The following is a 10,929-nucleotide window of genomic DNA, read 5'->3' as shown; positions in this document are numbered from 1 at the left end:
CTTGGGGCATTTGTTAAGTATACAGAATGCCAGGCCTTTCCCTTAGAGATTCTAATTCAGAAATCTACTTTTGGCAAGCACTCCAGGTGATTCCTGTCATCAGACAATTTTAGGGAAAACAGGCTAATGGTATTAATACATCTAAAGAAAGAATATGTCAACAAAATGGAGATGAGCAAGTGAAGGAGAAAAATGGGAACTCTGCAGGGAGAGAACTCCTAGCATGTATCTTCAACCTGTAGCCCCCGTATGCATTCCTTTTGTGGAGAGACATGTATCAAATTGTCATATCCTCTGCAGAACAAAACCATGCGCCATCTTCCTTTTATTCGGGTCCCTGCTCATCAAGGAACCTCATCATTATAATTTGGTTTCCATCCTCTTTTCACTCAGGAGAAACACACAAGTCAGATCAATATAAATATTCTGATCTGAGCGAGAGGTACATTTCTCGCTGTGAATCAAGAAGTCATAAAAAGGCCAGGCACAATGGCTCATGCCTGTAATCTCAACACTTTGGGAGTCCGAGGTGGGAGGATCGCTTGAGACCCAGAGTTCAAGACCAGCCTGGTCAAAAAAGTGAGACTACAGAAATAATAATAAATAAATAAATAATAGCTGGGCATGGTACTGCATGCCTGTGGTTTCAGCTACTTGTGGGGCTGAGGTGGGAGGGCCACTTGAGCCCAGGAGGCTGAGGCTGATGTAAGCTGTGATGATGACCATTGCACTCTAGTCTGGGTGACAGAGCAAGATCCTGTCTAAAAAAAATAAATATAAAAAAGAAGAAATCATAACTAAAGTGTTGATACATTATACTGTTTGTTTTATTAGTGTATCTAAGAAATCAAGTCACTTTGTTTTAACAGCAACGTGAAATTTCTGTTTGAGGAAGAGACAAATATTTCTGCTCATAAAGGAGTTTCCTAAATGTGGGTTCCACTGTGCAGTTTTTAACTTCTTTAAACATTCACTTAAGCAAGTCAGATTTTTTTTTGGAAAGGAGAATTACATTAGCAAATAATAAAAATGTGCAAAAAATACAAGAATAAAAACATCTGAAAAAGCAGGGTTGATGATAAGAGTTTCTAAACTGGTATATTCTTTCAGTGTTTATAAATGTAATATTGCCCTTGGTGAGTCACATCTTTCTCATTAATCCATCTCCCTGATGTTCTAGGAGGAGGGTGAAATTTTGTCCTTGTGTATATAAGACCTAAACTGTCACAGACCCCACCTCCTAAGTACATTTCTCCAAATTTCAGATACTTCCAAAGCCCTTTCATGAAATGCAAACCTCTGAATGTTGGCCCTCACTGCCTGTTTCTCTACTCACCACCTAATCCCAGAATTTTCATCTGGGAAGTTAACAAATTCCTCAGCAATGTTGAAACATATTATTTCTATTAAGGTTTCAAGTGATTAGTCTTCTTCTGTAAGTTAAGCAATCAGAGGATCAGTTAGTCTGGAGAAATGTTTTAATATAAACTCCCATTCTAAATAGATTTTTATTATTTATTTATTTTTTTTTTTGGCAGAGTTTCGCTCTGTTGCTCAGTGGCGCGATCACGGCTCACCGCAGCCTCAAACTCCTAAATTCAGCCAATCCTCCTACTTCAGCTTCCCAAGTAGCTGATACCACAGGTGCCTGCCACTATGCTCAGTTAATTTTTTAAATTATTTGTAGGGATAGGGTCTCCCTACCAGGCTGGTCTCTAACTCCTGAACTCCTGGGCTCAAGCAATCCTCCTGCCTCCTCCTTCCAAAATTCTGGGATTACAGGCGTGAGCCACTGCTCCTAGCCTGGCGGTTTCACTTTCTTATCATTTATGTGTTCACTGGAGTAGCACTTTTAACTGCCTGCTTTCAATAATGGAAAAAAACCATAATACTTTTATGACATAGTTGGTAATGATAAAGGAATAACTGGGAAGAGGGAGAAGTCCCAAATTACCCTGTTTTTGTTAGTGGATTTTTGTTTCTGGGGGAGGCTGGTTTTGGAATAAGAATTATATCTAATCTAATCTAACAGTTTAGCAAAATGGTAATGAGGGGTGGTATACATACAGAGAATGCCATCAGCCATTCTTAGCAGGGAGGGAGTTGACGTCTGTGCTGTGGCTTGGAGGTGGCAGAGGAGAGTGCACACTTCACTTGGAACTCGCTGCAGGAGACTGAGTCAGTTAGAGGCACCAAGGCATTTTGAGTCCCCAGGGATCCAGCAAATGGGAGACAAATGTCAGGGTGACAAGGTAATCATCGGTATCAGGGGTATAATCTCCTCAAGGCCCAGGCACCCCTTGGTCCAGAAGGAATGGTGTCGCCAGGGACATTCCCAGGGGTTGGGGGAGGATGGGCAAGAGTGTTTCCACTCCGCCTGCGGCAGAGAGCTGAGAGCTGTGGGCAGGGCCTCTTGGGATGCCCTATACTCCCAGTCTGGTGGGGAAAAACTACTAACCTCTAGGGGCAGCACCCTGGGGTCAGCCCTCAGGGAACAGTGTTTTATTAGCAGGAGGAGACTGGTACCCTAAGGTTCTTTGTACTAAGCAAGGAGTAAAGCATTTGGGGACAGCCATCTCTTCTACCACACAGTTTAAATCGCATTTTCCTCTTCCGGGGTATTTTGAAGCCTAGAGTGAAAATCTAGAAGTGTTTTTTTTTTTTTTTTTTTTTTTTTGAGACAAAGTCTTGCTCTGTCACCCAGACTGGAGTGCAGTGGCACAACCTAGGCTCACGGCAACCTCCGCCTCCCAGGCTCAAGCAATTCTCCTGCCTCAGCCTCCCAAGTAGCTGGGACTACAGGCGCCGCCCCCACCATGCCCGGCTAATTTTCGTATCTTTTTTTTAGTAGAGACAGGATTTCACCATATCAGCCAGGTTGGTCTCGAACTCCTGACCTCAGATGAAACGCCCACCTTGGCCTCCCAAAGTGCTGGAATTACAGACGTGAGCCACCACTCCCCGCCTAGAAGTGCTTTTTTGAGATCTTCTGATGAAAGATGTAATAGATGTGCAAACATTACTGTCAACACTGTAAATACTTTCATGACAACAGCAGAAGAGCCCTGGCTAGGCAGGGCACAGATGCACATTTCACCTTCTAATATTCCTAAGAGGACTAGTTGAGGGTTAACAGTAAGTGTGCAGGAGTGAGAAGTCGATTGTGGAGGAGGAAAAGGGGGAAAGAGTTCAGCTAAATGAAAGACCGCCCTACTCTGCTGCCCAGCAGCAAGTGTGATGCCTGCCCACACTGAGGCGCAAGCCAGACACAGGCTTCCTCTCCAGCACCAGCTACACACATGTGACAACTGATGGTGGCAGGTGGAGCAAGTCCAGACCCAGCCTTCATGCAAGTGAGTTGTTCCAGGTGAGTTGTTCCAAGTGAGTTGTTCCTAAGTTGACCCAGCCTTCATGCAAATGGGTGGGCTGCTGTCCCACCAGCACACAGCTCTACCTACTGACGGAGGCTTCCCCCGACAGTCCGGCAGCAACACAGTCTGTCAGTGGTTGACAGGTTCCTGGGTCACACTGGAGCAGGCTACAGCTGGGGAAGGGAGGGGAGAGAGGGGTCAGGGTGATGCATGTCCAAGCAGGATTTTTCACCATCCTGGGACCTGGGATTTTTCCTGGCAAGAGTAACCAGCTAGGTTGAATTTACGGCAGTTTCTTAATTGCTCCCTAGCAAGAACCCGAGTTGGCAATAACTACCAGGCAAGTATAAATGATTTTCCAGGTACAATGCTAAAGGCAACCTCTACATTTTCTCCTTTAATCTCCAAAACAAGCCTGTGAGGTAGTGCTGCCACCTCAGATTTTACAAATAAAGCTGAGAGAGGTTAAATGACTTGCCCAAGGCAATACAGCTAATAAGTGACAAAGCTAGGGTCTGAATGCAAGAATTTTAACTGCTGTATTTCAACTACAATGCTATGTGTTCTCCCCTGTGATCAAAAAGCAATCACTGGGGTTCTTAAATGTTGTTCTTCTCTTGGTTATTAAATATCTGAGCCATGCTGCTATCAAAGAGAAGGTAGTTAGCTGCTTTTTTCCAACCAATGACTGTTTTGGTCCATGCCTGTAATGGGTCTTATCCAAGGGAGAAGTACTTTTAAGTCACGATGTGCACCATAGTCTGTTTTCCCCACCCTGACCTGTACTTTTTCTTTTTCTTTTTGAGACAGGGTCTCACTCTGTTGTCCAGGCTGGAGTGCAGTGACGTGCGATCATAGAGCAATGTAACCTCAAACTCCTGGGCTCAAGCAATCCTCCCACCCCAGCCTCCCAAGTAGCTGGGACTACAGGGATGCGCCACCATGCCTAATTTTTAAATTTTTTGTAGAGACCTGGGACAGGCGGTGTGGGGTTGGTCTCCAACTCCTGGTGTCAAGTGATCCACCAGACTCTGCCTCCCAAAGTGCTGGGATTATAGGCTTGAGCCGCTGCAGCCAGCCTGGCCCACATACCTGGTGTCTGGGACTGTCTCCAGCCTCTCTTCACTTTCCAGCCTGTACTCCAGACTGTGGACATTATACAACTTGAAAAACTCAAGTTGGTTGAAAATCTCCAGCAGCTCCTTACTGCCTCCAGAATGAAGTCCTCTGGGACAAGAGAAGACCTTTTACTGCTAGGCAGCTGCATCCCTTGCTTGCCCTTCTCTGCCTAGTGGCCTGAGCCATCCACTCTGTGCCCCAAACACGTTGCATGCCTTCATGCCTTACCGTCCTAGACCTTGCGAGTCCCTCTGCCTGCAACGGCCTGGACTCACCACCTTTCTCCATCTGGCAAACGGCTATCCTCCAAAGCCCAGTTCAAACATCACTGCCTCTCCCTCAGCCTCCTGACCCAAAGCAGAATTTAGTACCTCACTCACCTGACCGCACATGGCACCTAGTAGACAGGTATATTATACCACTTATTGTCAATTATATAACTTTTTTTTTTTTTGAGATGGAGTCTCACTCCATTGCCCAGGCTGGAGTGCAGTGGCACGATCTTGGCTCGCTGCCATCTCTGCCTCCAGGGTTCAAGCAATTCTCCTGCCTCAGCCTTCTGCGTAGCTGGGACCACAGGCATGTGCCACCATGCCTGACTAATTTTAGTAATTTTACTAAGGATGGGGTTTCACCATGTTGGCCAGGCTGGTCTCCAACTCCTGACCTCAGGTGATCCACCTGCCTCGGTCTCCCAAAGTGCTGGGATTACAGATGTGAGCCACCACGCCTGGCCTATATTACATTTTTCTATGCAGCTGGATCCTGTTTCCCATTAGATAGGGCAAGGGCAGAGGTCATTTATTACCATCTTTGTTTCCAGAGGCCCTAGTATACAGCAAATGCTCTGTAAGTGTCTGTAGCAGAAACAGATGCATTCATGTGCAAAACAACTCTGCTCACACAGCACCAGACCTGGCAAAGATCCTAAAGAAAGAATTCTACCAATATGGGGGTAATTGGGCAGGCTGGCTTCAAATTCCTTCAATACACATATCCCCAACACAGTCACTTAACAATGCAACAGTGAACTCAACCATGTTCCACTGAAGGATACAAACAGCATTCTCCAAAAGGGGGCAAACAGCAATGTGAAATTTCCATCACATCACCTTTGCTTTTCCGTCTTTTTTTTTGGAGACAGAGTCTCACTCTGTTACCAGGCTGGAGTGCAGTGGCACGATCTCAGCTCACTGCAACCTCCAACTCCCTGGTTCAAGCAATTCTCCTGCCTCAGCTTCCCGAGTAGCTGGGACTACAGGCGCGCACCATCATGCCCAGCTAATCTTTGTATTTTCAGTAGAGACGGGTTTCACCATGTTGGCCAGGATGGTCTCGATCTCTTGACCTCGTGATCTGCCCACCTCGGCCTCCCAAAGTGCTGGGATTACAAGCATGAGTCACTGTGCCCGGCCGCTTTTCTGTCTCTTAAACAGAGAAAATTTTGTTTGGAAAGGGGAAAAGGCTCCCTTGCTAAAACTGTAACTTCTGACATTGTCATGGTCTGTTTTGCATTGCTAAAACAGAGTATCACAGACTGGATAATTTATGAAGAAATTTATTTCTTACAGTTATGAAGTCTGGGAAGTTCAAGATCAAGGGGCCAGTGTCTGCTGAGGGATTTTTTCCTGTGTCATAACATGGTATAGGGCATCACATGGCAAGAGGGCAAGAGCGAGCCAGCTCAGGTCTCTCTTTCTCTTTTAAAACCACCAGTCCCATCATGGGGGCCCCACCCTGATGACCATATCCAATCCTAATTACTTCCCGAAGGTCCTACCTCTAATCAACACACGAACTTGGGGATTAAGTTTTTAACACGTGAAATATAGGGCACACATTCTCATCATAGCAGACATGATTATGTTTTACTTTCCCAATTATAGGCATCTTAAAGTAGGAGACCATCTTTTATATTTCTCTGTATTTTCCACAACATTTAGCATAGTCTTATGTATTCAACAAGAACTCAATTCAACAAATATTTAACACTTCAATGAATATATAAAAATGCAAAGGGCTGCACATCTGTTAGTAAAAGTAACACGGAATCTAGACAAAAGTAAACTGAATGGTTTTTCTTCATAATGAAAAAAGTATTTCTAAAAAAAAAGTATTCAGCAGGCTCAGGCTTTTAATTCTTATCTTTTTCTGTAAAATTATGCTTTTCAAATTTACCAAACATTTATATTAATATATTTTAGCATGTAATAGATATAAAATACATATATTTTTATAAGCTTATAAAGTACAATAAAGGCAGAGGCAACCTAGATAGAAACTTTCTAATCACAAACACTAGAAACAATATCCATGTCTTTCCTTATTTATATTTATATATTTGTTTTGAGATGGAGTCTCACTTTGTCACCCAGGTTGAAGTGCAGTGGTGCGGTCTTGACTTACCTCAACCTCTGCCTCCCAGGTTCAAGCGATTCTCCCGCCTCAGCCTCCCAAATAGCTGGGGCTACAGGTGTACACCACCACACCCGGCTTATTTTTTGTAGAGACGGGGTTTCACTATATTGGCCAGGCTGGTCTTGAACTCCTGAACTCAAGCGATCCGCCTGCCTCAGCCTCCCAAAGTGCTGGGATTACAGATGTAAGCCACTGTGCCCAGCTAATATCCATGTATTTTAAACCACCTAGTAAGTTACTTTTTGGCCAGACAAAACCTTAGTTGTTGAACTCCAGGGCATCTCTGAAACATGTTACTGCCCATTTTCTTCATAACAGCAACTGGAAAGTAATTCATTTAATTAAATGTCCTTTTCTCTTCCTCCCTTCCTAAAAGAGACTACAGTGTATAAAATTTAAGGCAGAAATAAACATTGGTTTCCAATAAAAAAGAATAATTCAACTTTATTAGTATGAAATATTTTGAGATAATTTATTATATTTGTGATCCAAATGCATGATTCTCAAATATGAAAGGCATTCAGCACAAGCATACAATCATTTAGTAAAACTGCTTTTTATGAGACCCCGAGAAAAGCAGGAGGCACTTTCTCTTTTTGGTGGAGAGAGAAGACACTACTTAATTGGCCATTTCCTTGCTGGAGTTTATTCTGATTCCCTTTTGTCTGACTCTTCCTCCTCAAACTCAACTAAAGGAGTGTGTCTGTTGGCCTGAGCACCTTCTCTGTAGAACACTTTCTTTATTGTGCCATCCTTTGGAGCCTTTATGGTATGCTGCAGAGACACAAGACAGGACAAAAGACAACTGCAATACTAATGAGGACAGTATACACCAAGTCAAGAAAGGGAGACCAAAAATGAAAACTGTAGCCAACTTTGATGTTTTGTTGTCTCTCAGTGCTTTCCAACACTTTGTTGTTGTTGTTTTTATTTTTAACATCACAGCACACAGGGAGAACGGTAACAAGTTGAAAGGAATTAACACTAGGACACAGCAGTGACCATTCAACGATATGACTGGGAAGCTCTGGTGTAGCTCTCAGTTCTCAACTTGAGCTTCATGTTAGAATTGCACCTAGGAAGCTTTCAACAGTTGTTCTTGTTTTTTTTGTTGTTGTTGTTTGTTTTTTTAAATTGAGACAGAGTCTTGCTCTGTCACCCAGGCTGGAGTGCAGTGGCAAGATCTCAGCTCACTGCAACTTCTGCCTCCCAGGTTCAAGCAATTCTCCTGCCTCAGCCTCCCGAGTAGCTGGGATTACAGGCATGCACCACCATGTCCAGCTAATTTTTGTATTTTTAATAGAGATGGGGTCTCACCATGTTGGCCAAGCTGGTTGTGAACTCCTGACCTCAAATGATCCACCTGCCTCGGCCTCCCAAAGTGCTGGGATTACAGGCATGAGCCACTGTGCCCGGCCTTTCAAAAGTATTGATCCTTGGGCTTTATCCTGGAGATCGCAATTCAATGGGTCTGGGGAAGTAGTTTTTAAAATCTCCCCAGGTGACTGTACACATGCTCCTTGACTTACGATGGGGTCAGGTCCAGATAAATTCAATGTAAGTTGAGGAGTACATTCAACGTGTATGGTTTTACACTATTGTCAAGCTGAAAAATCCTTAATTGAACCACTCTAAGTTAAGGACTGCAACATTCAGCCTAGGAATCACTGACCTACCATTTGAACCGGCTAAAAACCTAAACAGCTAATTTAATTTGATTCAGGTTTTCACTTTGAAACTGATGCCTGGCATCCTTGATTCGGCCTTAGAAAACACCAACAGTTAACATTCAGTTGGGTTACTACCTGATTCCAAGCTATTGATAATTTCATTAATTTCAGAATCAGAAATGACAGGTACAATTTCACAAAATTAAAATAAAAATCTTTTTACAAGAAAGATAGTTTGGTTTTGTTTCCTACAATTAATGCTTTGTCAATTCATTGCTCTTCATATTTAAGGTGGTATTAAGTTACAAAATAAGCCAAAGGAACAATTAGGTCTGATTGCTCCCGAAGTCCTCTTAGCAACTGAACTTATAAATTTCCTTACCTCCATCTTCATGGCGATCATAACCATGAGGGAATCTCCCGCTTTCACTTTGTCTCCAGCTTTGACAAACACCTTGAGATTCAGTGTGACAGGTTAATATTTGAAAACACAGAGGTCCTAGATATGTTAATCTGCTTCATTACAGTAACCATTTTACTGTCTATATGTACTCACATGTTGTAAACCACGAATATACACAATAATACATCAATTAAAAGAAAAAAAAAAACAAAACACAGAGGTCCTTTGTTGTCCATAGAGTTGCTATATAAACTTACAGGCAGAAGTAGTATGTGGTTGTGCTATCTGCCAAATGTACTGGTCGAATCAGAGGCCTATAGCCCAAATGTACTGGTCAAATCAAAGGCCTACAGCCCAAATGTACTGGTCAAATCAAAGGCCTGCAGCCCAAATGTACTAGTCAAATCAGAGGCCTGCAGATCAAATGTACTGGTCAAATCAGAGGCCTACAGCCCAAATGTACTAGTCAAATCAGAGGCCTGCAGATCAAATGTACTGGTCAAATCAGAGGCCTGCAGGTCAAATGTACTGGTCAAATCAGAGGCCTACAGGTCAATGTGGCATTGCTGGCACTGTCGTTGATGGGTAGCACTGCTTAGTCCCCTGTCCCCACCCCTAAAACCACTTAGTTTTGCTTGAATCACATGAATATACTCCATATATTTTGATATCCTTTCATTTTTTTCAGGAATGTAGAAACAAGACACATCGCCTACTGTAGGGAAGGACTAATATACTTAAATGTCTTCACCAGACAGGGAAGAGGGATGAGGGTCTTGACTGGTTTTCTTGTTTTGGGGTTGTCTAGGGCCAAGTATAGTAAGTGTGTCTGAAGTCTTCAGAGCCCTGTGTAGTAAATGTGAAAACAACCTTCATGCAACAGAATTAAACTTATTAGCGACTCCAGAAAGCGATTTCTGTTTTCCTTTGTATACATATGAGTGGACTCATAGATCCTGTATGGTCTCACTTTCACTGTGGTTAACATGACTACTAAGTGGGAGACTAACAGAGTTGTGCAGAGATGCCTACACTATGAGAGGCCATGGGAATGAAATCCAATGAGCTAACGGCAGATCCAGGTCTCCTAGCTCATACCCACTTGGGGTAAATATGTCCAAAGGAGAATGGTGGCTGAAATCACCCACGCTATTTAAGTAGTTATTTTCTTCTTCTTTTTTTTGTTTCAAGCATATACAGTTGAGTTTTTATGACTTAAATGGATTTGAGGAGACTCTACTGTATTCAAGTATATAAAAGGAGACAACGGATACTGATCTATCACCAGTTGATGTTATATCAATATGTGCTACGGTACAAATGTCTATATCCCCCCAGAATTCATTTGTTGAAATCCTGACCTCCAGGATGATGGTATTTGGAGGTGGGGCCTTTAGCAGGTGATTAGGTCATGAGGGATCTGACCTCATGAATGACATTAGTGCCCTTATGAAAGAGGCCTGAAGAGAGGTCCCTTGTCCTTTCCACCATGTGAGGACACAGAGAAAAAATGGCTGTATATGAAATCGGTAAGTAGAATCTCACCAGACACTTAATCTGCTGGTGCTTTGATGGATTTCCCAGCCTCTAGCATCGTGAGAAATAAACTTCTATTGTTTAAAAGTCACCCAGTCTATGGTATTCTGTTCTAGCAGCCCGAACTGACTCAGACAGTATGGATTGCAACTGTGAATTATACACTGCATTCAACACGAAACCGTATCGTTCTTCACCGATACCAGCCTTTTACATTAACACAGATGCAACTATGTACACTAAAGAAAATGTCACTATTTCATGAAAAATTTGTTGCTATTAAATTTAACATTCGAAACCAGCTTTTTTGAATAATGCTTAATGAATGCTCAGTTTTAATCATAAAAAGACAATTTAGATTATTTGTACTTTGATGCAAATGCCTGCCTTCAAAAACAGCAGTCTTTTTCAT

At 42.8% G+C, this 10,929-nt stretch overlaps 1 protein-coding gene across 1 annotated transcript in view; it reads right to left on the bottom strand.

Annotated features, from left to right (window-relative positions):
• Positions 1-7,321: 7,321 nt before the first annotated feature.
• The window catches only part of MCCC1 (methylcrotonoyl-CoA carboxylase 1 (alpha)), a 90,519-nt gene continuing 86,911 nt past the window's right edge, over positions 7,322-10,929 (bottom strand). Inside the window, exons 17-19 of the mRNA XM_011986168.1 lie at positions 9,333-9,427; positions 8,961-9,051; positions 7,322-7,682 (exon numbers count right to left, since the gene is read on the bottom strand). Of these exons, the coding sequence (XP_011841558.1) occupies positions 7,554-7,682; positions 8,961-9,051; positions 9,333-9,427 (315 nt within the window). The 3' untranslated portion in view covers positions 7,322-7,553. The remainder of the gene's footprint in view (positions 7,683-8,960; positions 9,052-9,332; positions 9,428-10,929) is intronic.

This window comes from Mandrillus leucophaeus, unplaced genomic scaffold (genome assembly GCF_000951045.1).
Source record: "Mandrillus leucophaeus isolate KB7577 unplaced genomic scaffold, Mleu.le_1.0 Scaffold295, whole genome shotgun sequence".
Taxonomy (NCBI): domain Eukaryota; kingdom Metazoa; phylum Chordata; class Mammalia; order Primates; family Cercopithecidae; genus Mandrillus; species Mandrillus leucophaeus.
This window is presented reverse-complemented; position numbering and strand designations above follow the sequence as displayed.